An 18202-nucleotide genomic window follows, 5' to 3' on the forward strand; every position below is an offset into this window, starting at 1 on the left:
ACATCTCCCAGTACGGCGCGCATCGCTGCATCCGCCAGGTGACCGAAGCACTGTTCAGAAGGAGAAGCCAATTCATCTCCTTCCCCATGGCCCTGGAGAGCCAGCATCAGCGCGCATTGGGATTTTCCAGACTCGGGGAATTCCCCTTGGTGCAGGGCGCCATTGACTGTACGCATGTGGCTTTGCGGGCCCCTCTGGAGCATGGCGAGCAGTATCGCAACAGGAAGGGCTACCATTCTCTGAATGTGCAGCTGGTCTGTGACCACAAGCAGCGCATCATGGCAGTCAATGCCAGCTTCCCAGGCAGCAGCCACGATGCCTTTATCCTGCGGCAGAGTACTGTGCATGACATGTTCCAGGCACAGCCTCCCCCAAGAGGATGGCTACTCGGGGACAAAGGCTATCCTTTGTGCACCTGGCTCATGACCCCGCTCCGCGCGCCCAGGACCGCTGCTGAAGAGGCCTACAACGAGAGCCATCAAACCACCCGCAACATCATCGAGCTAACTATTGGGGTCCTCAAGCAGCGGTTCCGCTGCCTTGATCGCTCCGGAGGAGCTCTCCAGTATTCGCCGGACCGGGTCTCCCAATTTGTGGTGGTTTGCTGCATGCTACACAACCTGGCTATCCGCAGGACTCAGGCACTGCCACCTGACGTTGGACCAGCACCTCAGGAGGAGGAGCAGGAGGAGCATGAGGAGGAGGAGGAGGAGGAGGAGGAGGAGCAGGAGTACGTTCCCAGGAGGGAGCGACCAGGGCCAAGGGCCGCACGACGCCACCTTATTACACGGTACTTCTAAGCCCCCTGTCAGGGAATGGCCAGGGGCCATGAGGGAAGATGAATGCAGCCGCTCCGCAAGCCCTCAGCCGGCGAAGCCAACAAACACTAAGAAGAACAACCATGGAGACTGCATGAATAAAGATAATTTTTTATTAAACAAAAATGAAAAGCCCTTCCCACATGAATCCCCAAAAACAATAAACGGGCCCCACAAAAAGCCCAACAAACGACTCACTCCCACAAACTGGGGAGGAGCCACTCCACCTTTATTGAAACCGGGCCTCAACGTCGGCCTAACGCAAAAAATAAGCCCTCCAAAAGCACAACCATGGGCAAAATAAAGATGGCCACCGCCATATTAAAGGAAAGCTGGCCACACCCTCTACTGAGTGGCCCGCGAGGGCGAGACCTTGGCCAGCATTTTGCCTCCCCTGCCCTGCCTGCTGCTCCTTCGCAAGCTCTGCCCAGTGGCTGCTGCGAGGCTGGGGGAAGGCGCCTGAGGCTCAGATGCCCTTCCGCCAGATGCCGCTGGGGGGCGGCCTACACGGCGTTTGGGCCTCGAGGGGCCGTCTCCTGAGTGGCGCGCCTGAGCCTGGCCACCATCAGCTGCAGCCGCTTGCCCTTGATGCCCCAGAGGGGGAATGGCGGCGACGGATGGTGCAATGTGGGCCAGCTGGCGTCTGGGATGCGCTGGCTGGTGCTGTGGCGCGGTGGCACTCGGCCGGGCCCGCACTGCAGGATCCGCAGCAATCAGCCGACGGCCGGCTTGCTGGGATGGTCCAGCGCGGCGCCTGCCCTGGCGATGCCTGCCTGAGACAGCGCGTGTGGCAGCAGTGAGTGGCCCTGTGGTCCTGGTGTGCGCGTGCATCACATCCGCCAGGGTCTTGACGGCATCAGTTAGCATGCGGCCAGTCGCGGCAGTTGCTGCCCCGAACTCGCGCACACTGGTCGCCAGCGACTCGATGGCCTCAGGCATGCGCCCCACCACGCTCATGAGCTCCGTGTGGCGCCGGTCCGAGTCGTCGGCCATCTGATCGAGCTTCCGCACCTCCTCCGAAGTGAAGGTGTCCGGACTGGAGTCGCGACTCTCCCGCTGGGGAGGAGGGGGCCGAACTAGGGGACCCTTGCCGCGTTGGTGACGGCGAGTGTGCCGAGCAGCAGCACTCCCCTCTGATCCTTCCCCCCTTTGGGGGGAAGGCCGCGGGCCACGCGCACGGCTGCTGGGTGGCTGGACGCCACTGGTCCCAGAAGCTGCATTGCCCTGCGACAGTTCCTCCAGGCACTCGTCCAGTGAGGAGGTGTCGAGCATTTCCTCCTCTCCTGCGGGACGTGACTGTTCCCCCGAAGGTCCGGCTTGCTCCTCCTCCTCCTCCTGGTTGGAGGTGCTGTCACTGGCAGCCTCAGGGTCCTGGTCGTCACCAGCTGAAAGCAGGAATGCACAAGAGTAGCTTCAGAGTGAGGAGACGGCGTCAGCGAGGGAGTTAGGACTGGTGGGATTCAGCGCATTGGTGGGACAGTGGCAAAGGAGGTAGCTCGGATGGGCCAGTGCGACGCGAGAGGGCCAAAAGGCGAGGTCCTTACCATTGCCGGGCAGTGGAGGGTCGGATACACCGCACGCTGTGGGGACAATCACACGTGCTCCCATGAGCACACACACGCGCTCCTCCAGCCGAGTGAGCTTCTGCAGCTTGGCGCGGCCACCCCTGGCACGGGCCTGGCGATTAAACGCTACTTTAGCCTGCAAGAGAAAGGACGGGCTGTAAGTGCGCAGTGAAGCCCTGATGTAGTGTGCACTGCCTCCCATGGTGGAATAGCTTGGACAGAGTGAAGCCCTGATGTAGTGAGCACTGCCTCCCATGGTGGAATAGCTTGGACAGAGTGAAGCCCTGATGTAGTGTGCACTGCCTCCCATGGTGGAATAGCTTGGACAGAGTGAAGCCCTGATGTAGTGAGCACTGCCTCCCATGGTGGAATAGCTTGGACAGAGTGAAGCCCTGATGTAGTGTGCACTGCCTCCCATGGTGGAATAGCTTGGACAGAGTGAAGCCCTGATGTAGTGTGCACTGCCTCCCATGGTGGAATAGCTTGGACAGAGTGAAGCCCTGATGTAGTGTGCACTGCCTCCCATGGTGGAATAGCTTGGACAGAGTGAAGCCCTGATGTAGTGTGCACTGCCTCCCATGGTGGAATAGCTTGGACAGAGTGAAGCCCTGATGTAGTGTGCACTGCCTCCCATGGTGGAATAGCTTGGACAGAGTGAAGCCCTGATGTAGTGTGCACTGCCTCCCATGGTGGAATAGCTTGGCCAAAGTGTAGAGTGCCGAATGGCCATTTGATGCTCATGACTGTCCCAATGCTGCTGGCTGAGGGCTGGCCAAAAGGACTTTCAGGTCCCTTTGCCCATCATGTCAGGTGTACATGCAAGAATGAGGAGGAGACTGGAAAGGCTACTCACCCTCACAATCCTGGTCAGATCGTTGTACTTCTTACGGCATTGTGTGTGGGTCCTGGGGGCCTCGCCGGTGAACGTCACCCTCTGGGCGATCTGCTTCCAGGCTTTGGTGTAGTCGTGGTGGGTTGGATTCCTCCCACTGTCTGGAAACAAGATCTTGCGCCTCACCTCCAGAGCTGTGAGCATGATGTCCAGATCACCCTCTGAGAAGCGCAGGGCACGCTGACGGGCCTTCTCTGGCGTTGCCATGACTCCCTGGGGCTGAGCAGTAGTGTTGAGGCCTCTTTGCAAGGCTGCAGTGTGCAGGGCGTGGCAGCAGACCAATTCGTCCCTTCCCCCTTTAAGAGCTGGTCGGCACCACGGGGTCTGCTGTCAGTGCAAAAATGACCGCACCCGTGCTGCGCCCCGCCTGGGCGCTATCCCTCTGGACCGCCGGCTTAGCGCCTAAAGAGAGTAGTGGAACGCCTCTTTTAGCGCTCCACCAACCTCTTAGGGCGAAGCCACTGAATTCCCGGCAACGGGGCGCTACTTTGGGGCGGGCGCTAACTTCGGGCGGGCGCTAAGGTTAGCGCCCCAAAACTGCCTATACTGAAAATCTAGCCCCTACTATATTATCCTTGTCTACTCTTTCCATTATCTCTCCAAAGAATTCTATCAGATTAGTTAAGCATGAGTTAGTCTTTTGGCATCTATGCTGACTATTTTTATTATATTTTGTCACTAAATGCTCTTCTATCACTTATTTTAATATAGATTCCAGCATCTTTCATATCACTGACGTTAATCTGACTGGTCTTTAGTTACCAGGTTTTGTTCGATCTACCTTTTGTATATAGGAACAACATTAGCAGTCCTCCAGTCCTCTGACACTACCCCCTCTCCCATGGAACATTTGTATATATAAACTAGTGCCTCTGCTATCTCCTCCCTAGTTTCCTTGAGTATGCGAGGGTTTATATCACCCTGACCTGAGGTTTTGTCCTCTTCTAGTTTTGCTAGTTTGTCAATTATGCTTTCCCTTTCTATCCCAAATGCATTAATATTCTTTTAATCTTTGTGAAGTTTCTATTTCGTTATCTTCTTTAGTAAAAACTGAGGCAAAAGTTATTCAATACTTCTGCTATTTCTCTGTCATTATTCAAATACGATTTGTTTTGCACCTTTGCATATACATGCATTCATGTTTCCTGTTCCAGTATGGATTACCTTACATTTCTCTACATAAAAATGAATCTGCCATTCCCAAGTCCTTCTGCTCAATATTGCTTTGAATGCTATAATTCTCCCTTGTGCTCATTTCCTGGCTACATAGCTTTGAGTTGTTGCCAAATTTTTTTAAATTAAATTATTTAGAAATCTTACATCTGTGCACATTTTGGCTAGAATTCTACTCCCAGCAGCAGTGTTCCTGGTGGGGCGGGTCTTCCATTCGCCCCTCCTATACTATTGGAACCCCCGACTCAGTTTCCCAGGTAAGGGTTCACTGTCCCAGTGCTGTAAAGATGGCGCTACAATACCCTCTCCCACCATGGGAAGGCCACAGGCCCGTTACTGCTGCTTCCCAGGTCCTAATGCCACCATCATAATGGTAACCCTGAAAAGTAGCAGTAATACAAGCAGGCGGGAGGGAAATCTACCCACCCTAAATGCCACTTTACATGTTACGGGTGGGGAAGGATAAGCCAGCAGGTGATGATTACTGGCACAATCATATCAGAACAAAGAGCTGATGCAAGGTCATGCGGGAGGATAGGTAATGGTTGAGAGAATGTCTGCTTATTTGCAAGTAGGGAAAAGGCCAGCAGTAGGGTCAAAGGTTTGATAGAGAGCAAGGCCTCCAAGAGGACCTGTTCTCTTGTGCTCCTTGCAGCAATCAGTGAGGACTCCTTTGAATGCACAACATCCTGGTGGCCTGCTCCATGTAATTCTGGATCCATAGGAGCCAGGGTCTCCTTCTCAGCAATGTCAAACTATCGCCTTTCCTGAATATAAAACTTGTGAACGGAACAACAGCCTATCACTATTCTGGATACCTGATTTGGAACGAACTGAAGATCCCCTCCAGACCTGTTAGGCAGCAAAAGCATGCTTTCAACGCCCCGATGGTCCTCTCGATTGGCAGGCAGGTAGCTGCATGCATCTCACTATAGCCCTCCTCTGCTACTGTTTCAGCCACTCTGATTGGGATCATTAGATATGTGAGCAGGGAGTATGTTTTGTCGCCCAGAAGCCATCCTTGGATACAATTCTCTTCCCTGAATATTGAAGAATGAAGCCATCATGGCAATTTCCTGCACTAATATGGAGGATCCCGATTATTGTCAAACACTATCTAGATATTGAAGGAGCGGAATCCCTTCTTGTTGAGGTAGTCAAGTGAGCGTTGTGTGCGTGCCCTGAATGCAACGTGCGTGCCATCGATTGCACGCTGGACTTTGGGGTAAAAAGTTTCCTGCACTATTTCAACACTGCTAATGGCCTGAAAACAGAAAGGAAATGCACTCCCTCGGTGTCCAGTTTAAATTTACAAATTTTCCAGACAGCCCACTCCAAACATAAGAACTTAATAATAAATAGGAGCAGGGGTAAGCCACTCAGCCCTTTGAGCCTGCTCCGCCATTCAATAAGATCATAGCTGATCTTCTACCTCAACTCCACCTTTCCGCACTATCCCCATATCCCTTAGTATCCTCCGCTATTCAATAAGATCACGGCTGATCTTCTACCTCAACTCCACCTTTCTGCACTATCCCCATATCCCTTAGTATCCAAAAATCTATCGATCTCGGTCTTGAATATACTCAACGACTGAGCATCTACAGCTCACTGCAGTAGAGAATGCCAAAGATTCACAACCCTTTGATTCACAATAATATCTGGTCCAAAATCAGAGGGATGGCAACCCTAATGTAGGAGTATTTCTTTTCTAATTAATACAAAGCTTTCATAATAGCAGTGATGTGAATACTCTGTTACCCAGTATCCTTCCAGGCTTTTAGCTGTTGCAAATATTAGTATATTGTCTGGTACTAGGCCTATCACGCTGTCATATTTTGTGCTTTTCACAGTAAATTAAGGAATAAGAGTGATATGCAGAAACCGGTTTGGAAAACTTGCAATTCAAGTAAACAATGACATTGTTTAGATTAAAAAGACAGAATGGGAATAAGACTGAAAATTATAATTCATACAATGTGTATATTCATATACTGCTGATGCAACCTGATACAAAATAAAGCTAAATCTTGGAAATCCATCAATTGCTAAAGACCTCAAGGTGAAGAAGGACTCCAGATAATATATCCAGGAACACATGGAGTATCAAAAAAATGTACACAATCCTTCAGATAGGCTTAACAAAGGTAGATGTTACAATCTGATTATGCACATTAAAAATGATTCACGACATCTTAGAATTTCATACCTTTAGCAAAACTGTTTTCAGGAGATATTTACGAAGGACAGCTTCAAGTTGTGGGTTTGGCAATAACCTCGATGTTTTTCTTATTGCCTCTGTAAATGAATCAAAAGTCAGCTTCTTGTGTCCAAATGAAAGCCCAAATATAGTAGCTAGCCAACCATAGAAAATAGAAACTATGGAATGAACATACTTTTACTAACACCAACTTCTTGATATTCCAAATGGGTTCCCATAGTTTTTAGATAGTCTTCAACTAAATAGTGAGGATCTCTCTTAATGTATCGTACCTGCATTAAAAGCACATTTTAAAATTAAAATATCTATTTGTTTCATAATCACTTATGTCAACAGACAACTAACATTATTTTGTGTTAACATTTTGTTATATTACTATTGCTAACCTTAGCTGTAAACAGTGTAAGGATAATTTCAAGTTGTTTGAAAATCATTATTTTCAAATTTAAAACTGGCAAAATAATTGATTTTTTTAATGTTTGAAAATTTTCATAGCAACATAGCTCAAAATATACTTTCATCATTTTTTTTAGTGGTGTAATATGTCAAAATTGAAAAAAGGTTAAATAACCATTGCCTTCAATCAATTCATAATGCTAACATCTAAATGTCTTCACTACTTTGAAGAAACTGTAGCCGAAAGTATGGAACCTCTTACCAAGTATACCAAGAAAGTAAGATCAGATGACACAAATGGAAATTAGTGAAATTTAAATTTAGAAAAGATATCAGGAACAATTTCTTTAATGAAAGAATGACAGATATTTGAAATATATAACAAAGCAAAGTAATAAAGGCAAATGCACGGAGGTTGTTAAAATTATAATTCAGTGCAACTAGAACAAAACATGAGGAACCTTTTATTTACCTTTACAGCTCTTTCATTTTCTATCTTTTCAACAACTAGGTTGTCTCTGTCACACAGCTCCCATGCATTTGGGGATAAAATAATAGTATTGGCTGAAGCAAGTCCTTCAGCTTTCCGAACTTCATCTACTGCTCGACCAATCAGTGCATAATAGCGAGATTCCTCATCTCCCATTACCACTTTGGAAAGTTTTCCTGCTGAAATACCTGCAAAGAAAATGCACATGAAACAAAGACCTTCCATTCATCACTGATAATCTGAAACTCACTTTGTAACACCAGGCATGTTTATCTGCCTCAATATTTATTAACAGCAACACTTGTTTGTCTGAATCGCACCCTGTACCTCATTATATCAACCAAAGAGTTAAATCAAAAATAACTCTCAATACATCAGAAATATACACAGCAAATGGTTCAGTTCACTCACACTTTAAACCTAACAGGAATACAAGGGCCACCGCATGGTCTTCACAGGATCCGAGCATTGTAGCTTCCATGGCAGAAATTCTGTGATGGAAGGGGTCAAATTTGTCATGAGACTCTCCATCATTCTGGGTTTGACTGTGTTGCTCATGGAGCAGACTGCGAGTTCCACATTGGAGGTTGTAGGTGGACTCCTCCACGCTCCGTTGGCATTGTGCACAAGATCTCCAGCAGGCTGCCAATCATTTCCCGGTGTATGCCTATAATCTGGTAGCCTGGCCCATCAAAGTCTGCATCCAAGTCCTCTGCAGCAGAACTAGTATGCGTCCTCACCCTCCGGTGAGCTGGTACCTGTGGCATCCTATCCCCCGGCCCTAGCTCCTGCACATTGTGCCCAGTGAGTCACCATATGCAGATCTCTCATCTAACCTAACATCTACGGTCTGTGTGGTGTCAGTATCTGCAACAGTGAGATCAAGTGACGGTGCGTCTTCATGGTCACTCTGCTCCTCTTCCTCTACTAGCTCAGGGGCTTCCACATTCTGACGAGTTGAAATTAAAAAGGGATAAGGGATAGGTTGTGGTGTGAGGGAGAGTAGAGAGGAAGAAGTGTGTGTTGAAAGTAGCTGCAGCTTGTCATGCAGTGTGTGTGGGGTGAGGGAGCAATCAGAAAAAACAAGGAGGAATGGTAGCATGCTGGTTATGTTACTGGATTAGTAATCCAGAGGCCTGGACTAATGATCCAGATGACCCGAGTTCAAATCTCACCATAACAGCTGGGGAATTTAAGGTCAGTGTGATGAAATATGCCATTCATCAGGCACTGTATTCCCTGTGTTTAGTTTAGTTTCAGTTTCATTTCCTTACCTGTATTGTATTGTGTGTAGGGCTCCGCCCATACCTGGCCCCTACTTAAGTAAGCCCCAGCGTGTCTCACAGCAGTACAGCAGATCTCTGGATGAGAGACACTTCTCCAATGTGTATTACTTTCTGAGTTAATAAAAGCCTTGCTTTGCTCCGTTAACGTCGAGTCTCGGATTCATTGAGGCACATCAGTCAGTTATTTAAATAAATTTGGAATAAAAAGCCAGTATCAGTAACGGTGACCATAAAACTACCAGAATGTCATGAAAACTTTACTGATGTCCTTCAGGAAAGGAAATCTGCTGTCCTTACCCTGGTTGGAAAAATAGAAAAGCAGAGTATTTTTTAAATGGCGAGAGATTGGGAAATGTTGGGGCTCAGAGTGACCTGGGTGTCTTTATACACGAATCACTGAAAGTTAATATGCAGGTACAGCAAGCAATTAGGAAAGCAAATGCTATGTTGGCCTTTATTACAAAAAGGATTTGAATATAAGAGTAAATACATCTTACTGCAATTATATAGGGCCTTGGTGAGGCCACACCTGGACTACTGTGTACAGTTTTGGCCTCCTTACCTAAGGAAGGATATACTTGCCATAGAGGGCGTGCAACAAAGGTTCACCAGACTGATTGCTGGGATGGGGGATCGTCCTATGAGGAGGGATTGAGTAGACTAGGCCTATATTCTCTAGAGTTTAGAAGAATGAGAGGTGATCTCATTGAAACATACAAAATTCTTACAGGCCTTGACAGGGTCGATGCAGGGTGGATGTTTTCCCCTGGCTGGGGAGTCTAGAACCAGGGGTCACAGTCTCAGAATAAGGACTGATTTAGGACTGATATGAAGAGAAATTTCTTCACTCAGAGGGTGGTGAATCTTTGGAAATCTCTACCCCAGAGGGCTGAGGAGGCTCAGTTGTTGAATATATTCAAGGCAGATGGCGGGCAAGCTCAAAGGGCCGAATGACCCACTCCTGCTCCTATTTCTTATGTTCTTATGTCTGGCCTATATGTGACTCCAGACCCAAATAATCTGGTTGACTCTTAATTGCCCTCTGAAATGGCCTAGCAAGCCACTCAGTTGTTAAGCAGGTGGCTCATCACAAGGGCAATTAGGGATGGGCAATAAATGCTGGCCTTGCCAGCAATGCCCACACCCTGTGAATGAATTAAAAAAAATAAAGAAACCCTGCTTGGCGAGTCCTCCAGTGTTGCCAGGAGCCACAGCTTACAGGGCTATGCTCTGCCCTTTTCCATTGTTGCCTCTACTGTCTCTTCAATGGGGTAAAGAATATGACAATGGACTGGTCCTCCACCGGTGGCAGTCTGCTGCCTGGTGTTATGCATCACCTTCTCCTGCAGGAAGGAGAAGATTGGGCAATGTGGATGTCAAGGTTGAATAGTTGCCAGTGTGTGTGAGATGTGAGTTGTGGGTGTGAAGTTTGTAATAGTGCTGAGTGTGTGAGGTGAAGAATATTAAGTGAAAACGAGGTGAAGAATATTAAGTGAAGACGAGGTGAAGAATACTAAGTGAAGTGTGATATACTGATTGCACCAGAGTGCAGGGTGGGGTGGGGAGGGCAGTGTTGCATTTAATGAGGCTGTGATGAGAAGGCATTTGAACAGTGCTTTTACCTTGACAGCACTAGTCAAATCATTAAACTTCTTGCAGCACTGCATCCATGTCCTGGGAGCAATGCTCTGGGCATTGACCTCATTGGCAATCTCCTCCCACTACCTCCATGTCAGCTGCCTGCCCAGCTTCCTGCCCCCTGGGGGTAAAGGATGTCCCTCCTCTTCTCCATTTCCTGCACCAAGTCCTCCAGTGCAGCAGAGAACTTTGGTGCCCACATTGTCCCTGTTTCAGCCATTTCAATGATAGGTAGCATAACAGTTATTCCAGCAGCCAGAATACACCTCCTCTTTAAGAGCTGGTGGCTGCATTGTCTTCTTATTGTGATGGTACATTTCAGACCCCAATAATAATGACCTGTTTCTGTGCTTTAAACCCCGAATTTAACCCAGGTGAGCAGCAAGTGGGAGCTAGCATGGGTGAGTATCAAGCTTGCTCTGGCTTACTGACTTGGTGCCCAGGCCATTTAGCTCCCAGGTGTTATTTCAATACACCAGACCTGACTCCTGCCCAAATCTGGCATCAATGAAGTGAAACCAACCAGCAGGAGGACCCAGCCAGCAACTCAGGTGAATGATCCCAAACAGTCAGGTACATGGATCAGGAGGGTGGTATGTGACCGGGTCAAGGGATTGGTGGGGCAGGGGGGGGGGGCGGGGTGGCGGGGGAAAGGGGCAGGGGAGGCCCAAGGTTTCCTTGTGGGGCCCAGAGGCCTACTCCTGCTCCTCCTGGCCCACAAGGAAAACTAAAAATTGTTTTAAACAACTTACCTCACTGGGCCTCTTCTGGCCCTCGATTCATTTCCCATTGCGTCAGAAAGCAGTCTTGTACACACTAAACAAAAACTTTCGCCCCCATTCAATCTCTCTCCCTGCCAATTTATTTGGATGTAGCTGAAATTCCCCCATATGTGTGTGTTTTTTTACTCATTTCATATATTTGCCTATGTAGGTATTCGGGGTCACCAATGTAGGTGTTGGACGAATGCCTATCAAATAATCGAGGTCGACTCCAGGAGAACAATCAAATAGTTCTTTAATGCAAGAATAAATGAATTCCAACAGCTGGCTGAGATCGGTACAGGAGAGCCATTAAGTAGGTCTTAACCAGACGGAGACGCCACGAGGACTGACTAGGCAGTCCCGGGGATTGCGTCATGAAGTCATCGCGTTTTCCCGTGCTTGGGTGGGTCACGTGATGCGCGACGTGACGTCATCGCGTTTGCCCGCGTCATCGCGTTCGCCCGTGCTCCCAAAGGGGGAACGCCCCATACGGCAAACCGTATATATACATCGTTACGTTAAAGGGAATTATGTACGGTAAGTAAGGGACACTCGGTGGTACCGCTACATGCACCCCCCCAGAATTCGCTTTAACGGACAACGTCAAACGATGAGATGGTCTGACGAGCCTGTCCGAACGACTCCTGTAGTCTCGAGACGGAGACCGTTGGGTGGCTGGCGGTCTGGCGGGCGGTCGTACTCGGTCTGCCGTAACGACGATGGGTGGCTGGTGGTCAGGCGGGCGGTCGTGCTTGGGCTGCCGTAACGACGATGGGTGGCTGGTGGTCAGGTGGGCGATCGTGCTTGGTCTGCCGTAACAACGATGGGTGTCCGATGGTCTCGGCGGTCATGCTGTCTCGACTTGGCGGGCGAGGTCAAAAGGTGCTGGTCGTGAGCGGATCCTTGCATGCGTCAAGGCGAATAAAACGTATCCAGCCTTGTGAAGGACCGTGGCTTCATGGCAAATAAAATGTATTCAGCCATGCAAAGGACCGTGGAGACGTGTGACCTCTGAAGCCCGTGGTTCGAAGCGGGCGCCGGGGCGAAACAGCTGGCCGCGTCATAGTGACTGGCAGGTTCGGCAGACGTGGACCAGGGCTCTGTCATTGTTGGAAGAAGGTCCCCAGTCTGACGAAATCTGCAGGAACGCCGAACGGGCGATCCAGGAGGAAATAAACATGGGTCCTGGCAGGTCGGTGAACTCGCCGACAGGCGAGCGAACTCTTTGGCAGTTGGGAACGCATGGAACGGTGCGTGCTGTAGTGCTACTACGGCAACACAGAAGAGAGTGAACCGTTGCTGCGTTGATCAGTGATCGGTGATGACAGCAATTTTCGCGTGGCCGATCGCGACCGTGGGATGCCCGTTGGACCCGTCCTCGATGGTCGCAGCGTCAGTAGATGTTTGCTTTTGTTGGGGGGAAAACTGTAGAGAGGGCGGCAACGCTTCAAGTTGCTGTTGATTTAGGGGGAAAACTGCCGGGAGGGTGGCAACGCTTCTAATTGTTGTTGATTTAGGGGGAAAACTGCCGGGAGGGCGGCAACGCTTCTAGTTGTTGTTGATTTAGGGGGAAAACTGCCGGGAGGGCGGCAACACTTCGCCTTCGCGCCGAAAAGCATGGTAGAAAAGACAGACCAACAGGCTGATGGGCTGGTGCGGCGTCGACAGGGAATGGGTCCTCATGGTTCGCGAGGGATGGGTCCTCGTGGTTTGCGAGGGGTGGGTCCTCGTGGGTTGCGAGGGGTGAGTCCTCGTGGGTTGCGAGGCGTGGTTTGTGAGGACTGAGTCCTCGTGGGTTGCGAGGCGTGGTTTGAAACATAGAAGATAGGAGCAGGAGTAGGCCATTCGGCCCTTCGAGCCTGCTCCGCCATTCAATGAGATCCTGGCTGATCATCCGAATTCAGTACCCTGTCCCTACCTTCTCCCCATATCCCTTGATCACTTTAGCCTCAAGAAATATATCCAACTCTTTCTTGAATATATTTAATGAACTGGCCTCCACCGCCCTCTGTGACAGAGAATTCCACAGGTTCACCACTCTCTGGGTGAAGAAATTCCTCCTCATTTCAGTCCTAAATGGCTTACCCCTTATCCTTAGACTATGTCCCCTGGTTCTGGACTCCCTGGCCATCAGAAACATCCTTTCCGCATCTAGTCTGTCCAGACCTGACAGAATTTTATAAGTTTCAATGACATCCCCTTTCAATCTTCTAAACTCCAGTGAGTATAAGCCCAATTGACACAGTCTCTCCTCGTACGTCATTCCTGCCATCCCAGGTATCAGCCTGGTGAATCTTCGCTGCACTCCCTCCAGGGCAAGAACGTCCTTCCTCAGGTAAGGTGACCAAAACTGCACACAATACTCAAGGTGCGGTCTCACCAAGGCCCTGTACAACTGCAGCAAGACATCCTTGTTCTTGTACTCGAACCCTCTTGCTACGAAGGCCAGCATACCATTTGCCTTCTTAACCGCCTGCTGTACCTGCATGCTTACCTTCAGCGACTGGTGCACAATAACACCCAGGTCTCTTTGCACTTCCCCTTTTCCCAATCTATTGCCATTCAAATAATAATCTGCCTTCCTGTTTTTGCCACCAAAGTGGATAACCTCACATTTATTCACATTATAGTGCATTTGCCATGTTTCTGCCCAATCACCCTACCTGTCCAAATCGTACTGGAGTTTCACGACATCCTCCTCACAGCTTACCCTCCAACCCAGCCTTGTGTCGTCTGCAAATTTGGAGATATTACATCCAATTCCCTCGTCCAGATCATTAATATATATTGTGAACAGCTGGGGTCCTAGGACCGATCCTTGCGGTACCCCACTAGTCACTGCCTGCCACTCGGAAAACGACCCATTTATTCCAACTCTTTGCTTTCTGTCCGCCAACCAGTTCTCTATCCAAGTCAATGCCTTGCCCCCAATCCCATGTGCCTTAATTTTGCACGCTAATCTCTTATGTGGGACCTTATCAAAAGCCTTCTGAAAGTCCAAATACACCACATCCACTGGTTCTCCCTTATCTATTTTACCAGTTACATCCTCAAAAAATTCCAGTAGATTAGTCAAGCATGATTTACCTTTTGTAAATCCATGTTGACTTTGTCCGATCCTGTCACTGCTTTCCAAGTGCTCTGCTATTACATCTTTTATAATAGACTCTAGCATTTTCCCCACAACCGATGTCAGGCTTACCGGTCTATAATTCCCCGCTTTTTCTCTACCACCTTTTTTGAATAGTGGGGTAACATTAGCTACCCTCCAATCCATGGGTACTGTTCCAGAGTCTATCGAGTTCAGGAAGATGACCAGCAATGCATCTACTATCTCTAGGGCCACTTCCTTAAGTACCCTGGGATGTAGACCATCAGGCCCTGGGGATTTATCGGCCTTCAGTCCCATCAATTTTCCTAACACCATTTCCCTACAAATACTGATTTCTTTCAGTTCCTCCCTCTCATTAGACCCTATGTTCTCTGGCATCTCTGGGAGGTTATTTGTGTCCTCCTTTGTGAAGACAGAACCAAAGTATGTATTTAGTTGGTCTGCCATTTCCTTGTTTCCCATTATACAGTCCCCTGATTCTGACTGTAAGGGACCTACGCTTGACTTCACCAATCTTTTTCTCTTCACATATCTATAAAAGCTTTTACAGTCAGTTTTTATGTTCCCTGATAGCTTACTCTCATATTCTATTTTCCCTTTCTTAATTAATCCCTTTGTCCTCCTTTGTTGAATCCTAAACTGCTCCCAATCCTCAGGATTATTGCTTTTTCTAGCCAATTTATATGTCCTCTCCTTGGATCTTATGCTATCCCTAATTTCCCTCGTTAGCCATGGTTGAGTCACCTTTTTTGTTTTATTTTTATGCCAAACTGGGATGAACAAATTCTGTAGCTCATCCATTCTGTCTTTGAATGTTTGCCATTGCCTATCCACTGTCAACCCTTTGAGTGGCATTCCCCAATCAATTCTACCCAACTCGCTCCTCAGACCATCGTAGTTTCCTTTATTTAAATTGAGGACCCTTGTCTCTGAGTCAACTACTTCATTCTCCATCTTAATGAAGAATTCAATCATATTATGATCGCTCCGACCCAAGGGGCCTCGTACAACAAGATTGCTAATTAATCCTTTCTCATTACATAATACCCAGTCTAAGATGGCCTGATCTCTGGTTGGTTCCTCGGCATATTGGTCCAGGAAACCATCCCGTAAACACTCCAGGAAATCCTCCTCCACAGTATTGTTACTAATTATGTTGGCCCAATCTATATGTAGATTAAAGTCACCCATGATGACTGCTGTGCCCTTATTGCACGCTTCTTTAATTTCCCTTTTAATGCCATCCCCAACCTCCGCCTTACTGTTTGGAGGTCTATATACACCATTCCCACTAATGTTTTTTTCCCCTTAGTATTTCTAAATTCTACCCATACAGATTCCACATCATCAGAGCTAATATCCTTCATTACAATTGTATTAATCCCTTCTTTAACCAGTAATGCTACCCCACCTCCCTTTCCTTTTTGCCTATCTTTCCTGAATATCGAATACCCCTGGATGTTGAGTTCCCAGTCTTGGCCATCCTTGAGCCATGTTTCCGTAATCCCAACCAAATCATATTCGTTTACCTCTATTTGCGCAGCCAATTCATCCACCTTATTACAAATGCTCCTCGCATTAAGACACAAAGCCTTCAGGCTTGTTTTTTTAACGCTCTTAGACCTATTAGAATTATTATTTACTGTGGCTACGTTTGATTTAAACCGTTGATTTCTCTGACTGCCACTTTTGTTTTTCTCCTTCCTACCTTTTGCTTTTATCCCTGTTTTCCTTTCCTCTGTCTCCCTGCTCAGGTTCCCAACCCCCTGCCATTTTAGTTTAAACCCCCCCCGAACAGTGCTAGCAAACCTCCCCGCAAGGATATTTGTCCCGCTCTGGTTCAGGTGCAACCCGTCCGAATTGTACAAGTCCCACCTTCCCCAGAAGCAGGCCCAGTGATCCAGGAAACTAAAGCCCTCCCTCCTGCAGCAACTCATTTGCCACACATTCATCTGCTCTATCCTCCTATTCCTATACTCACTAGCACGTGGCACCGGGAGTAATCCAGAGATTACAACCTTTGAGGGCCTACTCTTTAATCTGCTACCTAGCTCCCTAAATTCTTGCTGCAGGACCTCATCCCTCTTCCTACCTATGTCGTTGGTCCCAATGTGAACCACGACCTCTGCCTGTTCACCCTCCCCCTTCAGGATGCCCTGCAGCTGTTCAGTGACATCCTTGACCCTGGCACCAGGGAGGCAACAAACCATCCTGGAGTCACGTCTACGGCCACAGAAACGCCTATCTGTTCCCCTTACGATAGAATCCCCTACCACTATTGCTCTCCCACTCTTTTTCCTCCCTTCCTGAGCAGTAGAAGCACCCCTGGTGCCAGGAAGTTGGCTGCTGCTGCCTTCCCCTGGTGAGTCATCCCCCTCAACAGTATCCAAACTGGTATACCGGTTTGAAAGGGGGATGGCCACAGGGGTCCCCTGCACTACCTGACTGCTTCTATTGCTCCACCTGGTGGTCACCCATTTCCCTTCTGCTTGTGCAGCCCTACCCTGCGGCGTGACCAACTCATCAAACGTGTAATCCACGACCCTCTCAGCATCGTGAATGCTCCACAACCCATCCATCCGGAGCTCCAGCGCCTCCATACTGCCCATTAGTAGCTGCAGCTGGATGCATTTCTGGCACACGTGGTCGTCAGGGACACTGGCAGCATCCCTGAATTCCCACATAGAGCAAGAGGAGCATAACATGGGGCTGGGCTCTCCTGGCATGACTTACCCCTTTAATTAATTTAAATTAATTCAATACCACCAGTTAAAGGTATACTCTAGGGCGCTTATTTACCAACTGTCCCCACCACACCACAGAGACCCAAGAAAATATAAACTGCAGAATTTAAGCTTGTAATGTAAAGGAGAAAGAAATACTCACCAACCAATCACTTGCCTGCTTCCTGATGACGTCACACTTGGATTACTTTTTACCTCTCTCCCCTGCTGCTGAATTGGTATGCCTCGCCTCGCTGAATCAGCCGCTGCTTTTCAACTGCTGCCGGTTTTAAACTCCTCAGCTACTCACTGCTCCCTCGCAGGTCCGCTCTGGTCGGGCCTCGCCTCGCTGAACCAGCCGCCGCTTTTCAACTCGTGACATCTCCGCCGGGGCGCGCTCCGATCCTGTGAGCCCGAAAACGTGCTGTACCCACGCTGTGGGGATTTTATACTTGCTGTTACGCCGTGGGGTTGTTGAAGAGGCTGACGCTCCGAAAGTCGGTAGAGCTGTCGAAAACGGAGACCGTATCCAGGTACGTGGTCTGCGCCGTATTGATGTTGCACCGGGCGAACGGGGCTTCTACCTTTATAAAGCACGAGTGCGATTGTTGCTCCCAGTGTTGCGCTAGCTGAGCGAAATGGTTTTAGCTTCCATGCGTGCTTCTTTCGTGAAAAACGTTCACGAAAAATCGGGGTCCGGCTGTGCTGCTTGCGTGAAAAACGTTCACGAAAAACGGGGTCACCAATGTAGGTATTGATGAGCTCCCGTCCTCACGTCATTGGTCACCAATTGTAGGTATTCGGGGTCACCAATGTAGGTGTTGGACGAATGCCTATCAAATAATCGAGGTCGACTCCAGGAGAACAATCAAATAGTTCTTTAATGCAAGAATAAACGAATTCCAACAGCTGGCTGAGATCGGTACAGGAGAGCCATTAAGTAGGTCTTAACCAGACGGAGACGCCACGAGGACTGACTAGGCAGTCCCGGGGATTGCGTCATGACGTCATCGCGTTTTCCCACGCTTGGGGCGGTCACGTGATGTGCGACGTGACGTCATCGCGTTTGCCCGCGCTTGGGGCGGTCACGTGATGCGCGACGTGATGTCATCGCGTTAGCCCGC

The 18202-nt window shown here is 48.7% G+C and overlaps 1 protein-coding gene across 1 annotated transcript in view; it reads right to left on the reverse strand.

Moving 5' to 3' along the window:
* Window positions 1–18202, reverse strand: part of LOC147120454 (adenylate cyclase type 10-like) — a 135863-nt gene that overhangs the window by 90190 nt on the left and 27471 nt on the right. Inside the window, exons 5-7 of the mRNA XM_085986417.1 lie at window positions 7538–7743; window positions 6845–6941; window positions 6658–6746 (exon numbers count right to left, since the gene is read on the reverse strand). Coding sequence (XP_085842543.1) covers window positions 6658–6746; window positions 6845–6941; window positions 7538–7743 — 392 coding nt within the window. The remainder of the gene's footprint in view (window positions 1–6657; window positions 6747–6844; window positions 6942–7537; window positions 7744–18202) is intronic.

The sequence above is a fragment of the Somniosus microcephalus genome, chromosome 4 (assembly GCF_052327205.1).
Source record: "Somniosus microcephalus isolate GS21.2 chromosome 4, FLI_Smic_1.0, whole genome shotgun sequence".
Classification (NCBI taxonomy): Eukaryota; Metazoa; Chordata; class Chondrichthyes; order Squaliformes; family Somniosidae; genus Somniosus; species Somniosus microcephalus.